We start from the raw sequence: 23,209 nt of genomic DNA, 5'->3' as shown, positions 1-23,209 counted from the left end.
GTATGCAGGTGACTGAGCGCTTCAGAACTTAGAACATCTTCCATGATGCTAAACAAGAAAATTAAAGTTTTTCTTGAACCCTAAACAAAGTCAACACTGACATCTTGTATTGAGTATTGTAGAATCAAAAATAAGCTGTAGCCCAGCCTGGTGATGCCAATTACTGCATAAGCAAAGAAGCCAAGCATAATCAACATTAATGTAAGGTGGCATCTCCTTGATAAGTTGTCTAAATCAGATGGAAGTTACTAGAGAATCCCTACGGAGAGCAGTCATCAAGGACAGGAGTCGCTGGAGTAGAATTCACAGGGATGATGCTCTTTGGGTTTCCGTAACTACATGGGCCAGCCTTGACCCAGGGCACTCAGGATCTTGTGCACCAGTGGCTTATTCGTGATCACCTGTCTCCCTCTCTAGTATTCCCCTCAGGGTCTGTCCACCCCCTTCAGTGGAAACAGCCTTAGTCAGATGCAGGGTCGTGCAAATTTCGTATGACTCCCAGTGATAACTAGGATTCTTGTTTGATGTCTGTCTTCCTTTGGAGGAAGGAACTCTAATTAGCTGTCAACATTTTGGGAAGCCTTGTTAGATGCCCTCCACTCTCTGCCCCTCTGTGAGTACGTCTGAGGGAAAGATGGCAGTAAGGAGAACATTCGTTTTCCAAACTGCTCACAACTTGCAATGACCTCCCCAACCTAAGACTCTGCTGTCAGACTTTTCAGAGAGGCCTCATGATAGATTGCTTTCTCTGATGCGTCCTACCTCTCCCTACAGATTGCTTTTCCAAAGATGGTTGCGAGCTGCTGCCGCTTCCTTTGCTATTTCTGTCGCATTAGCCGACAAAATCAGAAGGCCATGTTTGAGCATCTGAGTTACCTGCTGGAGAACAGCAGTGTTGGCCTAGGTACGTATGCCATGTTATAACTTCTCTATTGGGACTTGGGGCTTCTGCTGCCCCTACTGACCACTTCAAAGAGAAAAGGAGAGAAACCACATGTATGCTGTGGTATTTTTAAGTACAGAAGGGGGCCCTGCCCAATCTAAAAATAAGTGCAACAATGATACCATGCTCTCCCTCCTAAGTAGAGGAGTTGGTGCCAACCAGCATTGGTGACATATTTATGCTGGCCTGGTGGTACAATTTTCCTCATCTCTTTTGGGACCATTGGCTTATGGTTGATGAAATGCTGCCTTGGATTGCCCATATATTCTGGAGACACAGTCTTCCAGGCCCACTCAGCCGACCAATGCTAATAAGAGCAAGGTCATGGATCCAATCCCTTTCTGGCAGGCTGGTGTGCTTGTCCCATAAGCCAACCAGCAAGTGCCTTCCTTTGCTGCAAGGCAATCGGATCAGGAGCAACCAGGAATAAGCAGCATGACTATCGTCACAACTAGAAAAACAGCTGGATGCCTATGCTTCTCTCACTGTTCTGGAAGTAAACCAAATGAACTTGTGGAAAGCACAAACACATGTACTTGAATTATTAAATGTTTATTTTATTCATCAGCTGCAAACTGATGCTACCAACCTTTTTGTAAACTTTCACCAGAAGATTTTAATTCTAACCTAAGAGCCAAAGTAAGGAAAATCAAAGATAGCATTGGTGACCTAATGTAACTTTAGGAGATAATGCTTTTTGAGGCTATTTTTAAGCTCTCAGTAGTGGCCCTTGGAGTTTCCAAGTCATTTGGGCTCAGCCAGTCAAGAGACAGCTATGATCTTTTGCATGATCACCAAATGGGGACCCCGCCCCCAGGAAGTTTTATATTAGGAAAACACTTGAAAATACACAGTCCTGTGTGCTGGTTTTCTAGTAGTCCATATTCACAATTGGTGATGAGTGTGAGGAGAAAGTGATACTGAAATTAGGCAACTGGTTCAGCCAGATGTGGACCAGGTTTCAGTGTGTTTGCTGCCCTCTACTGTCCACTTCTCTGCACTGCAATCTCAGCCCAGCAACAGGTGGCCTCTCTGTCCCTGTCTCCCTCCTTTCTCCTCTGCTCCTTCCTCAGCCTCCCCGTCGATGAGAGGGTCCACCCCATTGGATGTGGCAGCCTCCTCCGTGATGGACAACAACGAGTTAGCACTGGGCTTAGAGGAACCGGACCTTGAGAAGGTAACTGGCCCTTGCGGAAGCAACGCTTCTCCTTTCTCCAGTGAGCCAAGCCAAGGACAGAGCAAAGTCTGAATTTCCACAGAGCATCTTCATCTTGGTGGGCTTGTGATGAGCATGTGGGGGACTGAGTCACATGCAGCAGCACAGTAACTAGGAGCAGGGGACCTCCTGTGGCAGGGTCAGCCCATTGGTACACAGGAATATGTGGACACTCATGACCTTTGTATGTGGAGACGCAGCCTCAGTGGTCTACAAAGATCACCCAATACCTGTAGTTCCTAATAAACTCCTATCATCTGACTCACAAGTTTACATATGAAGGGAATGCATGACGGGAAATTGAGAAGGGGATCAGGAAAGGCACTTAGAGAAGTGATGGCCGGCGCCGTGGCTCAATAGGCTAATCCTCTACCTAGCGGCGCCGGCACACCGGGTTCTAGTCCCGGTCGGGGCGCCGGATTTTTGTCCCAGTTGCCCCCCTTCCAGGCCAGCTCTCTGCTATGGCCCGGGAATGCAGTGGAGGATGGCCCAGGTCCTTGGGCCCTGCACCCCATGGGAGACCAGGAGAAGCACCTGGCTCCTGCCTTCAGATCAGCGCAGTGCGCCGGCCACAGCGCACCAGCCGCAGCAGCCATTGGAGGGTGAACCAATGGCAAAAGGAAGACCTTTCTCTCTGTCTCTCTCTCTCTCTGTCCACTCTGCCTGTAAAAAGAAAAGAAAAGAAAAGAAAAAAAAGGAGTGATAACCAGAGAACGGGTAGAAGCTAACAGGCTGCATTGTGGGAAAGTGTGCCAGGACTTGCAGAGGAGAGCCGTTGTGTGCTGGGAAACCAGTGTTGAGTGTGATTACAGAACAGCCTTCCTGGGACAATGGTGGGAAGGGAGGCAGGGACAGTAAGGAATGGAGTTTATGCCAACAATACTAGTAAGAAAGAACATTCAGAATCGCCATGTGTCAGGTCCCAGATGGACTGCTTCCCTAAGATCAGGCTTCTTTTTTATTGTCTGCCAGTTACAGCAGGTGAAATAGAGGCATGGAGGGATCAGGTACTGTCCTCAGTGTCATGGGGTTAGTGAGTAGCAGATCCAGGAACCAAGAGTTTGGTTCCAGAGGCCATGCTGGTACCCGGTATAACAAAGTGCATCCTTGGAGAGCCAAGAGCTGTGGGAACCACTGGAGGGCTTCAGGCAGGGGAGCAGCAGAGCATGATTTGTGTTTTAGAACACACACCCTGGGCCGGCGCCGCGGCTCACTAGGCTAATCCTCCGCCTAGCGGCGCCGGCACACCAGGTTCTAGTCCCGGTCGGGGCGCCGGATTCTGTCCCGGTTGCCCCTCTTCCAGGCCAGCCCTCTGCTGTGGCCAGGGAGTGCAGTGGAGGATGGCCCAGGTGCTTGGGCTCTGCACCCCATGGGAGACCAGGAAAAGCACCTGGCTCCTGGCTCCTGCCATCGGATCAGCACGGTGCGCCGGCCGCAGCGCGCCGGCCGCGGCGGCCATTGGAGGGTGAACCAACAGCAAAGGAAGACCTTTCTCTCTGTCTCTCTCTCTCACTGTCCACTCTGCCTGTCAAAAAATTAAAAAAAAAAATTTAAAAAATAAAAAAAAAAGAACACACACCCTGGTTTCAGTAAGAACTCATTGGCACAGACACAACACAGTTGAGGCAAGAACAGTTACGAGATTTCTGCAGTAATCCAAGCACAAGGTAATGCTGGTTGCTGCTGATACTGGCATAGTGGATGTGAAAAGTGCTTAACAAGGGACCTGCAAGAGCGAAAATAAGTCATTGGCCAGATTTGTGTCAGTTTCTCCCCTAAGGGACGTTGGAGGTAGGGCAAGTTCCAGGAGGCAGGTGATGAACTTGCTTTTGGTTGTATGGAGGTCGAGGTGCTCTGAGGCTCCCAGACGGCAGCGTGAAGAGCTGATGCATAATCCTAGAGCATTCTGAGCTGCAAACAGTACCCAGCAGGTGGGTGAAGCCCTAGGAACAGATGAGATCACTCCGGGGCAGCCGAGACCAAGAAGAGAAGCTTGGCCGGGCCAGAGCCCTGAGAACTAGTAGCACTTACTGAAGTCACAGAAGAGAAAGCACCCATGAAAAAATCAAGAAGTGTTTACACAGCTTACTTCTGGTGGGAGGAGCTTATAAAAATTACAACAGTAGCTGGAGAAAGAGGCATGAGGAAATCCATGAGAGGAAAAATTATGCGTGTGTATGCATACACATGCATTAGGATATTCCAAAAAGTTCCTGGAAAGTGGAATTAAAAGAAAAACTTGTTTTGATGCAAAAAAAAAAAAAAAGAAGAAGAAATCCACACATACAAGCGATCTTCAAAAAGTTTATGGGAAAATGTGTATTAGGAAAAACAATGCATGAATTTCAATTTGGGAGCACCTGAATAAACTTAATTCCATTTTCCATGAAGTTTTTGAAATTCTGTCAAACATTTTCCTTCTAAATATTGAAGGTGGGAAGACTCACAGAAGACAGTTTGAAGAACGAGAGGAAGAAGAATGTGCATCTCTCGACTGGGTGATTACACAGCGACGGTCTTCATCTAGCTGAGGTTGCCACTCAGTTAATGTAGATAGCGTTGCCACTCACGAGGGTTCTGCTGGTTCAGGCCTTGGCCGGGGTCCTAGCCAAGATGAGAAGATATTTACCCCCTGTTAATTTTCTGAAGTTCTTGAGTTAGTAATTACCGAGGGCCCACCATGAACCAGAGGAACAAAATGCAGGTGTTGACACAGCTTACTTCTGGTGGGAGGAGCCTATATTGTAGTTGGGGGGTATGTTTATTTGCTGGGGCTGCCATAACAAAGCTCCCCTGATGGGGTGACTACAACAATAGAAACTTTTTTTTCCCCAATTCCAGAGGTTAAGCCCAAGATCAAGGTTTGGTTTCTTCTGAGGCCCCCCTCCTTGACTGGCAGATGGCCACCTTCTCTGTGTCCTCACAAGGTCCTTCTTCTCTGGGCAAGCGTCCCTCATGTGTCCAAATGTCCTTCTCTTGGGAGGACACCACCTTAAGCGCCTAAGTTTAACTTGAACACCTCTTTAAAGGCCTCATCTGTAAATATGGTAGCATTCGGAGGCACTAGAGGGTTAGGGTTTTATATACAGGAAATTTGCGGGGGCACAATTCAGTCCAGAACAGAGGAGTTTGTCTCTGAGTTGATTGTTTTATTTTGTACTTCAGGTTTTTTTCAATATCAAAGAGATGCTTTTAAATGACAACAGTTTTGAGAGGACAAAAATAAATAAATAAATAAATAAAAATTTTTATTTTGTCAGGTTCAATAAACATTGCTTTTGGACCTCATTGAGTCTCTAATAAACCAGTTATTTAACAGTAGAAATCAGAGAAAGAATCTATTTACTGAGCATGTCAAACATTTATCAAACAACATAGTATAATAAAGCAATAATACCACTTTTTAAGTTTTTGTTAAGAGATATTCCACTCCAAAGAAACTAAAAGTTAACTTTAATAGGCCTACTGGCTGCAAGGAGAATAAGAAAAAATGATCAGAGAGAAATTGAGAAGTAGCTCCTGTAGACCTCCCAGTCCTGTGTTGAAGGGACAACCACCTGCCCTCTGTACAAACATACGAAGATCCAAACGCCATGCTACCCACTGCTGCCTTGGATGGTAGCTGTTCCATAAATGCTGTGTCTGCTCCCGATCTCTACTTCTACTGGGACAGAACTCAGTGAAATTTAAACTGCATTAAATCACTCAGTATTTTAGGTGATGAGATGATAACCAATACCTGGTGAAAAGCAGCTAACGGTTCTCCTCGGAGAAGCTGGTGCACAGGGTTTGAACTCACTTCTCAGCTTCAGTTCGTCATTAGAAGTGATGCTGCTGGACAAAGACTCTGAGCTTCCCTAGACAGCTCAGGAAGTGGTGGGCAGAGGCTAGCCTGCCAGGAGGTGATAGGAATGGGTGCTCAGGAAATCAGGAAAAGGGGGTGAGGTTTGCTACCCTCTTTGTAAGTGGTTGGAACGGCTCAGCGCAGTGCCACAGACTGTTAATACCAATGTCAGAAAACTACCCAAGTTTAGGTTGCAGGACAGAAAAGCAAAGGATTGGTAAGTACCGGAGCGCCTCCCTTCTATTTATAGCAACAGAAATTGGATGTATTTGAATTGAGCAATAACCCCAGCAGACACACATGCATATTTTAGTGGCCCATAATATGTCCAGATCTGTAGCTCTGAAAACTTTGCCTAATTCTGGCCCCTGTTGACATTTCCCTGAAATTTTTAAGACAAAATCAAATGTGAGCTCCAACCAGAATAATATCCTTACTGGTTTCAGATGGAAGAAAATATGATGATAGATTCTTACTGAGTTTTGCTTTAGATTTATTCTTCTTGCAAAATAACTTTGAGTATTAGGCATCAGCAAACACAGGATTCATTTAATATTTATTGAGCACCTACCACGTGCTAGGCTCTGGGGATTAAAAAATGAGAAAGATACCAGATCTGACTTGGAGGATTCTGCAGCACAATCAAGTCTCCTCTTCCCCTCATGCAGGTAAAATATCTAAGGCAAATGAGAATGACAACCATGTTTTACTCAAAGATTTATTTGCCAGGCATTTTCCCTGATACCTGCTGAAAAGTAAGCACAATCTAAAATCTTTGGGATCTCAGGCTCAGGGGTGGGCATTGGCACTGTAGGTTAAGACACCTCTTGGGATACCTGCATCTCATATCAAAATGCCTGAGGTCAAGACTTGCCTCTGCTTTCAAGCCAGCTTCCTATTGATGTATTTGGGAGGCAGCACATGATAGCCAGTGTAGTTTGGTTCCTGTCACAAACATGGGAGACCCACATAGAACACCTGGATCCTGACTTTGGCTTGGCCCAGCCCCAGTTTTTGAGGGCATTTGGGGTATGAACCAGCAAATGGAAGATCTCAATCTCTCCCTCCCTCTCCATATCACTGTCTTTCTAATAAATCAAATATTTTTTAAAGAGTACTCCAGACTGAGCTATTGTGATAAATGTCTTATAACATGGCAGCAGACAGAGCATTGCCAATCCCAGTTTTCAATGACCATTGCCACTTCACTCTCTGGGCTTTAGGCTCTGAACAACTGGTGTCAATCCCAGCTTAAGTAAGGTATCCTGATTACTCAGAGCCCACCACTCAATGAGTAACTAACCATTTTGGCCTTGCAATGCCATGACCAAAAAGAACATGTCCCCTAATGGTTTCTTATCTTCCCACCACAATCTCTCTCCAGGTAGACCCTAGTTAGGCTCCTTTATTAAGACTTTTATTTATTCATTTTATTTACATGAAAGTCAGAGACATAGACCTCTCATCTACTTATTTGCTTCTCAGATACCTGCAGGAGCTCAGAACTCCATCTGGGTCTTTCAGGTGCATGGGCGGGACCCAGCTACTTGAGCCATCATGTTAACAGGAAGGTAGAATCGGGAGCAGGAGCCGGGACTCGAGCCCAGGCACTCCGATGTGGAATACGAGCTTTCCCAGCAGCGTCCTAGTCCCTGCCCCAAATGCCTACCCCACAGGTTCATTTGTAAATGGCAGCTCCCTTTGGCCAGAACCGGAAAAGCCTGCTGGCAGGTGTATTACTATATGACAATATAATCAATCTTATTGATTACTTGGATCACAAAGGTATTCAAGGTTCTAGTCACAAATCTTCTGAAATATTTATGTATTTAAAGTCTTGGGTTCTGTATAGTTTCTAGGAAAACAGAAGCCCTTCAGTTCCCAGAATTTCACAGGTCTTATAATCTCAAAACACTTGGATACTTACTTAGTTTTGATTTTAATATATGTGCATGGCTTATTTTAAATTGTTTTCCAATTTTTATTACGATAACATACACATAAAATTTACTGTCTTTCTAAGTATACAGTTCAGTGGTATTGCTTTCTTTTCTAAAATATTTATTTATTTATTTATTTGAAAGTCAGAGTTATACAGAGAGGAGAGCCAGAGAGAGAGAGAGAAGCCTTCCATCCGATGGTTCACTTCTCAGTTGGCCACAACAGCCAGAGCTGTGCTGATCCAAAGCCAGGAGCCAGCAACTTCTCCCAGGTCTCCCATGCGGGTGCAGGGGCCCAAGGACTTGGGCCATCTTCTTACTGCTTTCCCAGGCCATAGCAGAGAGGTGGATCATGAGAGGAGCAGCCAGGACTAGAACCAGTGCCCAAATGGGATGCCAGTGCTTCAGGCCAGGACATTAACCTGCTGCGCCATAGTGCCAGCCCCAAGTGTTATTACTTTCATAAATGTTGTATAACCATCACCATCATCCATTTCCATAACTCTTTTCATCTTGTAACCCTGAAGGTCTATACTATTTAACAATAACTCCCCATTTCTCCCTATGCCTTAGTCCCTCATAACCACCATTTTACTTCTTGCATTTATGGTTTTGACTGTGTTGCCTACCTCATATAGGTGGAAGCATGCAGTATTTGTCCTTTTGTGACTGGTTTATTCCACTTAGCATATGTTTTCAAGTTTTTCCCATGTAGCATGTGTTAAAATTCCCTTCCTTTTTAAGACTGAATAATATCCCACCATATGTACATGCTCATTTTGCTATTCCATTCATCCATCGAGAAACGTGTTGCCAATTGTTAACAAACCTTCTCTGAATATGAAATTTGCAAATATCTCTTTGAGATTCTGCTTTTTAATTATTTGGGGTATATATCCAAAAGTGGAATTTCTGGCTCATATGGTGGTTTTATTTTTCATTTTTTGAGGCCCACCATACTATCTTCTCTGGCAGCCGAATCATTTTACATTGCTATCAACAACACACAAAGGCTTCGACTTCTCTGCACCCATGCCAGTGCTTGTTATGTCCTGGGACTTTTTTCATAGTGGCCATCATAATGTGAGAGTGGACACACTTTTACTCTTCTTGGCAGGTGGTGACCTACTTGGCAGGCTGTGGCCTACAGAGCTGTCCCATGCTACTGGCCAAAGGATACCCTGATGTTGGCTGGAACCCTATTGAAGGGGAGCGCTACCTGTCCTTCCTGAGGTTTGCCGTCTTCGTGAACAGTGAGTCCCCTGTTCTCCATGCCTTTCAGACCCAAGGTGGCACAATCATGCATCAATACAATGAAAAGGGGACACTTTCCTTTGTTTCTTATCCATGAATTTGACAGACTCTGCAGGTAATTGGTGGCTGGCAATCGATATCTTGGAGAGAATCAGGCCAACCAAGGATCAAGAGTAGAGTCTAGTGGAATACTTAATTCTGTTCCTATAGCAGCAAGACACTTGCTGTATGAGCTCGGCCTTGGCAGCTCTCAGTACCTCTTCTCAGTAAAAGAGGGACTTTGTTAGTATAGTCATCCTACCCAGAGCTAAATGCACATGTGCCTCCAAATAGATTCTTGGACTATATTGTATGAATGAATGGATCGACAGATAAATAAATGGGTTAATAAAACCAGGAATAACTGAATAGGTATAAAAGGTTACTGAAATTCCAGGAAAAAAATAATTGCTACAGCAACCTGAGCTATTCTTCCTCTTACTACAAGTTACTCTACATTTATAGTGAATTTCAACCCTACCAAAATAGTTGCACCAAAATAATGTGCTGAATATTGTGTAAAATAAGTAAGCAGTTTCTTCAAAAATATACCTTGCCTACCAGTATTTTGTTATAATACTAATTTACTTGCATTTACATTAATATTACAGTCTCTCACTTTGGAGATCCAGGTAGCAAAACCAACTCAACTGGTTAAATAAAAACAAAGAGAATTGCAGCTAGGATGCAATCCTGTTAATTCTTCTAAGTATGAGAATTTATCTCGTAGTACATTGACATGATGTGGTCATTGTCTCCCCCTGTGGTCTACTTACTGTTTCCCTCCTTGCCAACCCTACCCGTTTTGTTTCCTGCTATCCTGTATTGCTAAAACATCAGTGATTTCTATTCTCCTGGGGTTTCCCCCGGTCCTTGCTGGATTGCAGACCTGAGTTATCTGGTTTGTGCCTCTGGCTCCCAGCCAGCCAGTTTCCTAATCTACTCTTGTTTCTGTGTTTTCTTTGCTGCACCTTCCTATCTGATTAAAACCAGCTTTGTTGAACTCCATTTTCTTCTCTGGAGGCCAGTTTTAGAGTCTTTTTGACTTCCTATCCAAGTGATTACTTGTCCAGAATTAATGTAGTTCCTGTGGCGGTAAAGAGAGGGTTTTATAGAGTAGGTACTAAGAATTCATACAGATCTAGATCAAAGCAGGATCAATTTATTCATCTCGGCCACCTTCCCATTAAAGATCCAGCTCTGTAGGAGTCATTTAGTAGGATTGTCCATATGGGTTATGAAAGTGAAGGGATCTTTGCCCCTATCTTTACTGCCCAAATTCCAACACTTGCTTTTAATGGTTAGATGCAACCATGTTGACCTAAACTGTAAACCAAAATATTTGGTCTGCCCCTTATACTTTCAGGTTATTTTATGTCTTTTTAACATTCCTTAAATGTTTACATTTCATTTATTTGAAAGAGTTAGAGGCAGAAAGAACTAGATCCCATCTGCTCCTCAAATGCTTGCCACGACTAGGGCTGTGAAGTCGATCTAGGTCTCCACAAGAGAAGGAGGAACCCAGTCACGTGAGCCATCACTGACTGCTGCTTTCCAGGGTGTGAATTAGTAGAAAGCTAGAGTCAGGAGTTGGGCCTAAGAATTAAATCCATACATTCTGCTGCAGAACTTGGGGGTCTCAACTGGATCTTAACTGCTAAGCCAAATGCCTGCCCCTAACATTCTTTTCTTTATTTAAATGTTTGTTTTTCTGAAAGGCAGAAAAACAAGGAGAGGGGGAGAGACAGAGGGGCGGAGGATGGTGGATTGCCTTCTTTCTACTGGTTCACTCACCAAGTGGCTGCAACAGCCAGGGCTTTGCCAGGTCAAAACCAAGAGCCCAGAACTCCATCAGGGTCTCACACATGGATTACAGGAGCTCAAGCACATGTATCATCTTGCACTGCTTTCCCAGCTGTATTAGCAAGAAGTAGGATCAAAAGTATAGCATATAAGACTTGAACTGGCACTCTGATATGGGATGCTGGCATTGCAAGTTTAACCCATTGCACTACAATGACAGCCACCCATACAGATTATTTATGGTGCAGTTTCATAATGCAATAAGCTCTAGAAAATTGGTCTCTTATAGGAAGATATGTGCATTTTAATTTGGTGTTTATTGTGTCTGTATAACATAAAGGCAACATTTGGTTTTGGCAAAGGATGTCAGCTTCTGCTTTCAAAGAATTTGTGGCCTTTTTAAGAGAGTAGACGTGGACAGAGATCACAGTAACAAAAGCAAGTGGAGTAAGGCAGGGAGAGAACACTGAGGGCTTCAAAAGGGAAACTCATGTTCTGTCGAGATGACTATGCAAGACCTCATGGAGGAGGCAATGTGAGAGGTGAGCTTTGAAGAGTTGGGTTTACAGATGGACACAGGGGAGGTGATCCAGCCAGGGACCAGCATGTACAGTGGCCTAAGGGCTAAAGCATTCTGGGCTCAGGAAATGCAATGATCTCTCAGTCTGGAGGGTAAATACCTGGATGGCAGTGGTAAAAGACGTGATGTTTTAGAGGTCGATGGCTATAATGGGGAGAACTTAAAGGCCAAACTGAAAAGATTAGTATTGGTTCAGTATGTAAAGAACTGGCAAACCTCTAACAAAATGATACGATTATGGGTATCACTGAGGGGTTCTGTGCACGGATTGGAATGAATTGAAATAGGATAGTAGGGACGGATGGGAGAAAATAAATACAAAAGAAGGTTTAGAGACAGAATTTACTGGAATGGATGGTTGTGGTGGTGCTGCTGCTGCTACTGCTGCTACTGCTATGGTTACTGTTACTGCTGATGGTAATGACTGAACCTAAGTTTGTTGAGAGAAAAGGAACAGAAGTCACATTCTAACTTAACGAGTATCAGATGGAGAAAGGTTTTGGGATGCAAGATAAGCTTAGTCATTAGTAATTTTACAGTATGTAATATCCAAATGGATATGCCCCTATTTGGTTTTTTTATTTTGTTGAGTTTTTTTGATTGGCATATTTATATTTTTTAATTATCTTTTAAGGAATACAAGTTTCGTGTGTACAACTTTAGGAAAATAGTTATTCTTCCCACCATACCTGCCCTCCTACTCACACTCTCACCCCAACTCCTCCTCCCTCTCCCCTTCCCAGTACCATTCTCCATTAAGATTCATTTTTAGGTGGAAGTTCTCTCCTCCCTTCAGAGAAAGGTACCTCCATCTTTGATGACCCGTTCTTTCCATTGGGATCTCACTCACGGAGATCTTTCATTTAGTTTTTTTTTTTTCCCAGAGTGTCTTGGCTTTCCATGCCTGAAATAGTCTCATGGGCTTTTCAGCCAGATCTGCATGCCTTAAGGGCTGATTCTGAGGCCAGAGTGCTGTTTAGGACATCTGCCATTCTATGGGTCTGCTGTGTATCTCACTTCCCATGTTGGATCATTCTCTCCCTTTTTTATTCTATCAGCTAGTATTTGCAGACACTATTCTTGTTCATTTGATCCCTTTGGTTCTTAGTCCTATCATTATGATCAATTGTGAACAGAAATTGATCACTGGGACTAGTGAGATGGCATTGGTACATGCCACCTTGATGGGATTGAATTGGAATCCCCTGGTATGTTTCTAACTCTACTGTTTGAGGTATATAAAGAGAATTGAAAATGAATCTTGATGTGAATGGAAGGGGAGAGGGAGTGGGAAAGGGGAGGGTTGCGGGTAGGAGGGACGTTATGGTGGGGAAGCCATTGTAATCCATAAGCTGTACTTTGGAAATTTATATTCATTAAATAAAAGTTTAAAAAAATTTACCACAAAAAAAAAGATTCATTTTTAATTAACTTTGTACAAAGACCAACTCTATACTAAGTATAAGATTTCCACTATTTGTACACACACCCACACATAAAAAACACCTGTTTGAGAACAAGTATCACAGTTAACTCTCATAATACAACTCATTAAGGACAGAGGTCCTCCATGGGGAGTTAGTGCACAGTGACTCCTATTGTTAATTTACCGGTTAACACTCATGTGTGATGTCAGTGATCACCCAAGGCTCTTGACATGAGCTGCCTATGCTATGGAAGCCTTTTGGGTCCACAAACTCCATCAGTATTTAGACAAGGCCATAAGCAAAGTAGAAGTCCTCTCCTCCCTTTAGAGAAAAGTACCTTCTTCTTTGATGGCCACTTCTTTCCGTTGGGATCTCACTCACAGAGATCCTTAATATAGGACACTTTTTGCCACAGTGTCTTGTTTTCCATGCTTGAAATGCTCTCAAGGCTTTTCAGCCAGACCAGGAAGGCTTAAAGCTTGCTTCTGAGTTCAGAGTGTTACTTAAAGCAATTGTCATTCTATGAGTCTGCTGTATGGACTGCTTTTCTTGTTGGAACATTCTCTCCTTTTTAATTCTATTATAATTACCTGACACTTGATCCTATTTATATGATCACTTTAAACTTAATCCTATCTATATGTTTATTTTAACACTTAATATGATCACTTTAACACTTAAGATGAAATTTTTATCATCCAGGTTAATGGGATTTGGGGTCCCATGACAAGTTTTTTAAATTGTACCCTTAGAAGTTAGGCCTTAGGAATGTATGGAGAACTATACAGCTTTACAGTTACAAACTTCCTCCTCCCTCTCTTATTCCCACTCTTATTTCTATCCTCAGTTCATTTTATACAACTATGATTAACTCCATATTAAGTAACGAGCTCAACAAATAGTATGAAGAAAAAAAATGAAAAATAAAAAAACTGTTCCTCAACAGTCAAAATAAGGGCAGCTCAGGTCATCTTTTCTCAAAGTGTCAATTTCACTTCTACAAATTTCCTTTAAGGTGCTGTATTAGTTATCACAGATCAGGGAGAACGTATGGTATTTGTCCCTTTGGGACTGGCTTATTTCACTAAGTATAATGTTTTCCAGATTTATCCATTTTGTTGCAAATGACCAATTTCTTTTTTTTTTTTTTTGCTGTTTAGTATTCCATAGTGTATATATCCCATAATTTCTTTATCTACTCTTCAGTTGACAGACATTTAAATTGGTTCCATGTCTTAGCTCTTGTGAATTGAGCTGCAAAAAACATGAGGGTACAGATAACTCTTTGATTTACTGACTTCATTTCCCTTGGGTAAATTCCCAGGAGTAGGATGCTTGGGTCAAATGGTAGTCTATATTCAGATTTCTGAGGTATCTCCATACTGTCCTCCAAAGTGGCTTTACCAGTCTACAGTCCCACAAACAGTGGATTAGGGTACCTTTTCCCCCACATGCGCCAGCATTTGTTATTTCTTGATTTCTGTATGAAAGCCGTTCTAACTGGGGTGAGGTGAAACCTCATTGTGGTTTTGATTTGCATTTCCCTGATGGCTAGTGATCCTGAACATTTTTTCATGTGTCTTTTGGCCATTTGGATTTCCTCTTTTGAAAAATGTCTGCTTAAGTCCTTTCCCCATCTCTTACCTGACTTGTTTTGTTGTTGTTGTTGTGGAGTTTCGTGATCTCTTTATATATTCTGGTTATTAATCCTTTAACAGTTGCATTGTTTAAAGTAAGTTCTCCCATTCTGTAGGTTGCCTTTTACTTTCCTGAGTGTTTCTTTTGCAGTACAGAAACTTCTCAATTTGATGTAATCCCATTTTTAAATTTTGGCTTTGACTCCCTATGCCTCTGGGATCTTTTCCAAAAACTCTTTGCCTATTCCAGTGTCTTGAATGGTGTCCCCAGTGTTCTCTAATAATTTGATGGTGTTGGGTCATAGATTTAGATCTTTAACCCATGATGTAGATTTTTGTGTAAAGTGTAAGGTAGGGTCTTGCTTCATACTTCTGCATGTGGAAATCCAGTTTTCCCAGCACCATTTTTTGAAGAGACTGTCCTTGCTCCAGGGATTGGTTTTAGCTCCTTGGTCAAATATAAGTTGGTTGTAGATGCTTGGATTGAACTCTGATGATTCTATTCTATTAAACTGGTCTATCCATCTGTTTTTATTCCAGCGCCAGGCTGTTTTGATTATACTGACTTGTAGTATGTCTTAAAATCAGCTATCGTGATGCTGCCAGCTTTATTTTTGTTGTATAAGATTGCTTTAGGTATCCAAGGTCTCCTGTGCCTCCATATGAATTTTTTTCTATATCTGAGAAGAATGTTTCTGGTATTTTGATTGGTATCGCATTGAATCTATAAACTACTTTCAGAAGAATGGATATTTTGATGATATTGATCCTTCCAATCCATGAACATGGAAGATTTTTCCATTTTTCATATCTTCTTCTATTTCTTTATTTAATGTTTTATAATTCTCATTGTAGAGATATTTGACATCCTTGGTTAAATTTATTCCAAGGTATTTGATTTTTTTGTAGTTATTGTGAGTGGGATTGATCTTAGAAGTTCTTTCTCAGCCATGGCATTGCCTGTGTATGCAAAGGCTGTTGATTTTTGTGTATTGATTTTATATCCTGCTACTTTACCAAACTCTTCTATGAGTTCCAGTAGTCTCCTAGTGGAGTCTTTTGGATCCCCTATATATAGAATCATATCATCTACAAATAGGGATAGTTTGACTTCCTCCTTCCCAATTTGTATCCATTTGATTTCTTTTTCTTGCCTAATGGCTCTGGCTAATATTTCCAGGACTATATTGAATAGTAATGGTTAGAGTGGGCATCCTTGTCTGGTACCAGATCTCAGTGGGAATGTTTCCAACTTTTCCCCATTCAATAGAACACTGGCCCTGGATTTGTCATAAATTGCCTTGATTGTGTTGAGGAATGTTCCTTCTGTACCCAATTTACTTGGAGTTTTCATCATGAAAGGATGTTACATTTTATCAAATGCTTTCTCTGCATCTATTGAGATAATCATATGGGTTTTCTTCTGGAGTTTGTAAATGTGATGCATCCCATTGATTGATTTGCAACTGTTGAACCATCCCTGCATACCAGGGATAAATCCCACCTGGTCTGGGTGGATGATCTTTCTGATGTGTTGTTGGATTGGATTGGCTAGAATTTTATTGAGAATTTTTGGCTCTATGTTCATCAGGGGAATTGGTCTGTATTTTTCTTTCTCTGTTGTATCTTTTCCGAATTTAGGACTTCGTGGAAAGAATTTGGGAGAATTCCCTCCCTTTCATTTGTTTTGAATAACTTGAGAAGAATTGGAGTTAGTTCATCTTTAAATGTCTGATAGAATTCAGCAGTAAAGCCATCGGTCCTGGGCTTTTCTTTGTTGGGAGGGCCTTTATTACTGATTCAATTTCTGTCTTGGTTATGGATCTATTTAGGTTTTCTATGTCTTCAAGGCTCAATTTAGGTAGGTTGTATGTGTACAGGAATCTATCCATTTCTTTTAGATTTCCCAGTTTGTTGGCATACAAGCTCTTTGTAGTAATTTCTGATGATTTGTTTTATTACTGTGGTGTCAGTTGTTACATTTCCTTTTTCATCTCTAATTTTATTGATTTGGGTCTTCTCCTTTTTTTTTTTTTTTTTGTTAGTTGGGCCAATGGTGTGTCAATTTTGTTATTTTTTCAGAAAACCAGCTCTTCATTTTGCTAATCTTTCATGTTGTTTTTTTGGATTCAATTTTGTTGATTTCTTCTCTAATTTTAATTTTTTCTTTTCTCCTACTAATTTTGGGTTTGGTTTGCTGCTGTTTTTCTAGATCCTTGAGATGCATTGTTACCTCATTTATTTGGTGGCTTTCTAATTTCTTGATGTAGGCACCAATTGCTATAAAGTTTCCTCTAACATTGTTTTTGCTGTATCCCATAGGTTTTTATGTGTTGTATTGTTTTCATTTGTTTCCAGAAATTTTTCGATTTCTGTTTTGATTTCTTCTATGACCCACTGTTTATTCAGGAGCATGTTGATCATCGCAATGTGTTTGCATATGTTCTAGAGATTCCTAAGATACTGATTTCCATTTTCATTCTATTGTAGTCCAAGAATATGCATGGTATGGTTTCAGTTTTTTTGAATTTTTTGAGACTTGTTTTATGGCCTAGCATGTGGGTAATCTTAGAGAAAGTTCCATGTACTGCTGAGAAGAATGTATATTCTGCAACTTTAAGATGAAAAGTTCTGTGGATATCTTTTAGGTTCATTTGGTCTATAATATCAGTTAACTCTGCTGTTTCCTTGTTTATTTTCTGCTGGTTGACCTTTCCACTGCTGAAAGTGGGGTATTGAAATCCCCCATTACTGTTGTATTTTGGCACCTATTTTCCCTTTATATCCCTTAACATTTCTTTTAAATTGCCAGGTGCCCTGTAATTGGGTACATATACATTTATAATAGTCATATATTCCTGTTGAATTGATCCCTTAATCATTACATGGTGCCCTTCTTTGTCTCTTTTAACAGTTTTGTGCATGTATGTGTGTTAAAGTCTATTTTATCGGATATTAGGATGGCTACACGAGCTCTTTTTTGGTTTCTGTTGCATGGACTGTCTTTTTCCATCCTCTCACTTTCAGTCTGCATGCATCTTTGTTGGTGAGATGTGTTTCTTGTAGGCAGCAAATAGATGGGTTTTGTTTTTTAATCCATTCAGTCTGTGTCTTTTAACTGGAGAGTTGAGGCTATTTACATTCAAGGTGACTATTGATAAGTAATAACTTTGCTCTGCCATCTTTCCAAATATATTCCTATTTTTACTATGAATTTCCTTTGAACTTTTATGGGGAAATTTCCTTCCTTTCCCTTATTTTGTAGTGAAGGCCATGTTTGTGTTTCTGTGTGCAGCACATCCTTAAGCATCTTCTGTAGGGCCGGACGGGTGGTGACAAATTCTTTCAATTTCTGTTTGTCTTGGAAGGTCTTTATTTTACCTTCATTCATAAATGTGAGCTTTGCAGGGTAGTGTTCTGGGTTGACAGTTCTGTTCTCTTAAGACTTGGAATATATCTCACCATTCTCTCCTAGCCTGTAGGGTTTCTGATGAGAAGTCTGCTGTGTGTCTAATAGGAGATCCTCTGAAAAGAATCTGGTGTTTCTTGTGTGTACATTTTAGAATCTTTTATGTTTTACTGTGGTGAGTTTGATTACAATGTGTCACGGTGAAGATTTTTTCTGCTTCTGTCTTTTAGGAGTTCTATATGCTTCCTGCACTTGGGTGTCCCTTTCTTTCTCCAAATTAGGGAAGTTTTCTATTATTATTTCACTAAAAAGACCTCTAATCCTTCTTTCCATGCCTTCAAGGACTCCTCAAGCACATATTCTGGGTCATTTGATAGTATTCTGTAGATTCCCAACAGTGTTTTTTAGTTTTTTTAATTTCCCTCCTCTTATTCTTGGTTTAACTGTATTATTTCCTGTGCTTTATTTTCTAGGTCAGATATTCTTTCTTCTGCTTCACCAACTCTGTTGTTGAGGCTTTCCACTGCGTATTTTATTGTTCTATTGAATTATTCATTTCATTTTTATTTGTCTTTAAGATCTCAATTTCTTGAGGCCAGCACCGCGGCTCACTAGGCTAATCCTCCACCTGCGACGCTGGCACCCCAGGTTCTAGTCCCAGTCAGGATGCTGGATTCTGTCCCAGTTGCTCCTCTTCCAGGCCAGCTCTCTGCTGTGGCCCTGGAGGGCAGTGGAGGGTGGCCCGAGTACTTGGGCCCTGTATCCACATGGAAGACCAGAAGCACCTGGCTCCTGGCTTCAGATCAGTGTGGTGCGCTGGCCACAGTGCACCAGCTACAGCAGCCATTGGGGGATAAGCCAATGGAAAAAGAAGACCTTTCTCTCTGTCTCTCTCTCACTGTCCACTCTGCCTGTCAAAAAGAAATCTCAATATCTTGTGAGAAATTTTCTCTCATATATCATGTACAGAATTTAGTTGCTCATGCATTTGCTTATGATTACTTCTGCATATATTTATGATCAACGTTTTTAATTCCATTTCTGGAATTTCTTCAATCTCATCATCTTCACATTCCAGTATTGAAGTGTTGTGTTCTTTTTGGAGCCATAACGTTGTCTTCCTTATTCTTGTTTCTTGAATTGGTGCATTTTTTAATCAGCATTTGTGGAAATACTCATTGGTTTATTTGTTTTTTTTCCTCTGTGGCAGCTTTTATCTTTGTACTATATCTCTTTAGATATGTGGAGTGACCACTTTCAGTGAATATCTAGAGCTGTTTGGGAGTGGCCAGGGATCTCTTTTCAGAAACCTGTGTCTCCTTTTTTTTTTTTTTCTTCTCTAGTTTGGCAGGTAAGCTATCCCCAGTAGGGCTCCAAGCAGGATTCCCTCTAGGCTCCTCCTGTAGCTCTATTGCCAATGGCTTGGGCTGCTGCAGTCTGGTCCTACCTCACTCTCCCATGCTAGTGTGGAAACTCTCAGCTACTGGAGTCCTGAGCCGGGAGCATTTATGCCCTCCACATAAGTCTACTTTGTCTCTCCAATTTGTATAGAATTTCCTCTGCTGTTTTCTCCCTGACTCTTCCCTGACACTGCGTTAGATCAAGATGCCCTCAAACTTGGTGCCTGGTGAGATTTTCTAGTTAATAGATGGCTCTTTCTTGCTGTCACCTCACATGATGGAAGGGACAAGGCAGCTCTTTGGGCCTCTTTTTCTAGGGCATTGTTTCTATTCTCGTCATCTACTAAAGCCCCACCTGCTAATACTATCACAGTGGGCATTAGAATTCGACATGTGCATTGTAGGGACACAGACGTTCATACCATAGCAAGTTATCTTCATCATTCTCCAAATGAAAAGCCTGAAAATTAGATTAAATATATTGCCCAGAATCACAGAGGTAGTAGGAAGAGAAACCAGAAATTGAACCAAATCACCACCAACTTTTCAATTACTCAAGCCAAATCTTAGCATCTTTGGATCAGCCTTTCTCCTTAGTCTCACATGCAGTCCATCAGCAAATTCTGTTGATTCAGCATCTCAAAGATAACAGAAATCCATCTCCTTCTTTCTAACATCCTACTTCAGGTCATTATCTTCCATCTTGGAACACTGCAGCTGGACACAAACTGAATTGCCTGTTTTTACCTCCACCCCTGCCTTTGTTACATAATAAATAATATTATTATTCAATAACATAGAATAATAAGCATTTATTTCTTACACATCTGCAAGAGAGTTGGGCACCTCTGCTGCTGATCTGTGAGTTTGCTGCAATAACTGTTCCATTTGCCTCATTCTGGGGTTCTAGTGGAGCTACCTTGTTCACTATTTGTCCACTATTTCTCAGTTAGTGACTTACATGTATCCTGGGCTCAGTGGCCCAGTAAATGGTTGAGTTAATGAGAAAGTGGGTGAACTGTCCCTGCTTGCCTCTCTGTGCGATCACAGTAGTTTATGAACATATCCCCAACTCCTCCTATCCCACACTGGAAGGCTCCAAGAAGATCATGTATCCTCACCTTTTGGAATAACTTGGTTCCTACAAGTTGCCTGGCACTGCATCAAAGTTGGAATTTGCCATCCCCTAAAAAAGGTTTTGGATCCTAGCCATCACCTCAGCCTTGTGATTCTCTAATTCAACCAATGCTCTAAAGTAGCTAGACTAGATGCCTTCGTGGGTCCCTAGTGTTCCTCCTGCTGAACTGGAACTGGAGTGGGGATATGTTGTTTTCTTTAGGATTAATTGAAACCTGAGGAAAGGGTCAACCCAGGATCTTGTAAACAGAGGTAATGGGATGAGGGATAATCACCCTTAGTTTCCCATCCAATCATTTCAAGCCTGTGCCTTGAGTCTCATTTATTTATTGAAGAAATATTTTTGAATGCCTATTATATGACATATTTTGGCAAGGCCTCTGAGCACACAAAGTTAGATAATTCAGGCATAAATTTCTCTTACAGAATATGCAACCTAGTTGGAAAAGCTGACCCAAAGGAAGAGTGCATGGTATTTGAGAAGACCAGGTCTTCTGGGGCTCTCATGTTGAGTCTGTTCCTGAAGGGGGGAGGTAACTAAGTCTAGGGTTTCCATCAATGGCATGGGAAGAATGAGCATTGCAAGTGAAGGAACTTTAAAACTGGAACTGTTGGCTGGCGCCACAGCTCATTAGGCTAATCCTCCGCCTGCGGTGCCAGCACCCCGGGTTCTAGTCCTGGTCGGGGCGCCGGATTCTGTCCCGGTTGCTCCTCTTCCAGTCCAGCTCTCTGCTGTGGCCCGGGAGTGTAGTGGAGGATGGCCCAAGTGCTTGGGCCCTGCACCTGCATGGGAGATCAGGAGGAAGCACCTGGCTCCTGGCTTCTGATTGGCACGGTGCACCGGCCACAGTGCACTGCTGGAGCAGCCATTGGAGGGTGAACCAACGGAAAAGGAAGACCTTTCTCTCTGTCTCTCTCTCTCTCTCACTGTCCACTCTGCCTGTCAGGAAAAAAAAAAAAGAAAAAAGAAAAAGCTAAGTTGAATTCAGCATGCTGGTGAGAACTGTGCCTGACCCACAAGCATTTATTTTCATCAAGTAATGGAAAGAATCCAAGTGCAGTTTTAAATAAACTTGATTAGCAGGATTATTTATTCCTCTATTTTTTTGAAAGATTTATTTATATGAAAGAGTTACAGAGAGAGGTAGAGACAGAGAGGAAGGTCTTCCATCCACTGGTTCACTCCCCAGATGGCTGCAACGGCGCCAATCCAAAGCCAGGAGGCAGTAGCCAGGAGCTTCCTCCGGGTCTCCTATGTAGGTGCAGGGGCCCAAGGACTTGGGCCATCTTTCTACTTCTACTGTTTGCCCAGGCCATAGCAGAGAGCTGGATCAGAAGAGGAGCAGCCAGGACTAGAACCAGCACCCATATGGGATGCCGGCACTTCAGGCCACAGCTTTACCCACTACGCCACAGTGCCAGCCATGAAGACCAACTTCTTTGCAAAAATTGAGATCTTTCTTCGAGGATTGGGCTAAGAAAACAGTGAAAGTGTGCTGATGAGCTGTTAAAATTCAGTTTGATGAAAATGTTTCTGTATCAAATTACACAATTCTAAAACTTATAGCAATGTGTACTTAATGTGTATCTTGAATCTGACCTGCTGGGTAGAGGTTGGATAATAAAGGGAGAATGTCAGCAAACAAGCTCCAGGACAGACCCAATAGCTGTGGTCCTAGGTAGGCTCACCTGGCTGTGAGATATGTCCAAGGATGACACCGAATGAGAGAGGAGCATCCAGATGGCAGGCTCAGCCCCTCCATTCCTTGGGATGTTGTGGGGGAACTCTCTGCATGCAGATTATACTGGCAGACTTAGGCCAACACTAGAAGTGGCAGGGGTATCCCAACAAGGCAAATATGGAAGTGTACAGTATGCACAGTCACACAGTGATTAGATTAAAACCTGGGACAAGTAGCCAGGTTTCCTGAGCTCCCATTCTAATGCTCCAATCACAACACTTCTTTTTTTTGGACAGGCAGAGTGGACAGTGAGGGAGAGAGAGACAGAGAGAAAGGTCTTCCTTTTGCCATTGGTTCACCCTCCAATGGCCGCCACTGCCGGCGCTCTGCAGCCGGCGCACCGCACTGATCCAAAGCCAGGAGCCAGGTGCTTCTCCTGGTCTCCCATGCGGGTGCAAGGCCCAAGCACTTGGGCCATCCTCCACTGCACTCCCAGGCCATAGCAGAGAGCTGGCCTGGAAGAGGGGCAACTGGGACAGAATCCAATGCCCTGTCCGGGACTAGAACCCGGTGTGCCGGTGCCGCAGGCAGAGGATTACCCTATTGAGCCGCGGTGCTGGCCCACAACACTTCTAACTTGATCCATAAACATTTTCATTAAATGGAACATGAACTGCTAGGATGGTTTTAAAACCCATGATTTCCTTGATGCTTCTTCCTCCAAAAGATAGAGCCTAATTATTCTCCCTTTGAGGGTGAGCTGGACTTAGTGAATCACTCCTAATGAACAGGGTTTTGCAGAGTGACAGTGGGTGACCAGGATATGAAAGGCATCACAGCTTCTGCCTCACTCCCTTCTTAGATCATATGCTCTGTGGGAAGCCAGCTCCCATGTCCT

The 23,209-nt window shown here is 42.5% G+C and overlaps 1 protein-coding gene across 8 annotated transcripts in view; it reads left to right on the top strand.

Moving 5' to 3' along the window:
* The window catches only part of RYR3 (ryanodine receptor 3), a 598,353-nt gene that overhangs the window by 422,643 nt on the left and 152,501 nt on the right, over positions 1-23,209 (top strand). For all 8 annotated transcript variants that reach the window (XM_070053266.1, XM_070053265.1, XM_070053267.1 and 5 more), the window contains 3 exon segments: positions 775-904; positions 2,017-2,120; positions 9,061-9,196. In XM_070053266.1, the coding sequence (XP_069909367.1) occupies positions 775-904; positions 2,017-2,120; positions 9,061-9,196 (370 nt within the window).

This window comes from Oryctolagus cuniculus, chromosome 12 (assembly GCF_964237555.1).
Source record: "Oryctolagus cuniculus chromosome 12, mOryCun1.1, whole genome shotgun sequence".
NCBI classification, from domain to species: domain Eukaryota; kingdom Metazoa; phylum Chordata; class Mammalia; order Lagomorpha; family Leporidae; genus Oryctolagus; species Oryctolagus cuniculus.
This window is presented reverse-complemented; position numbering and strand designations above follow the sequence as displayed.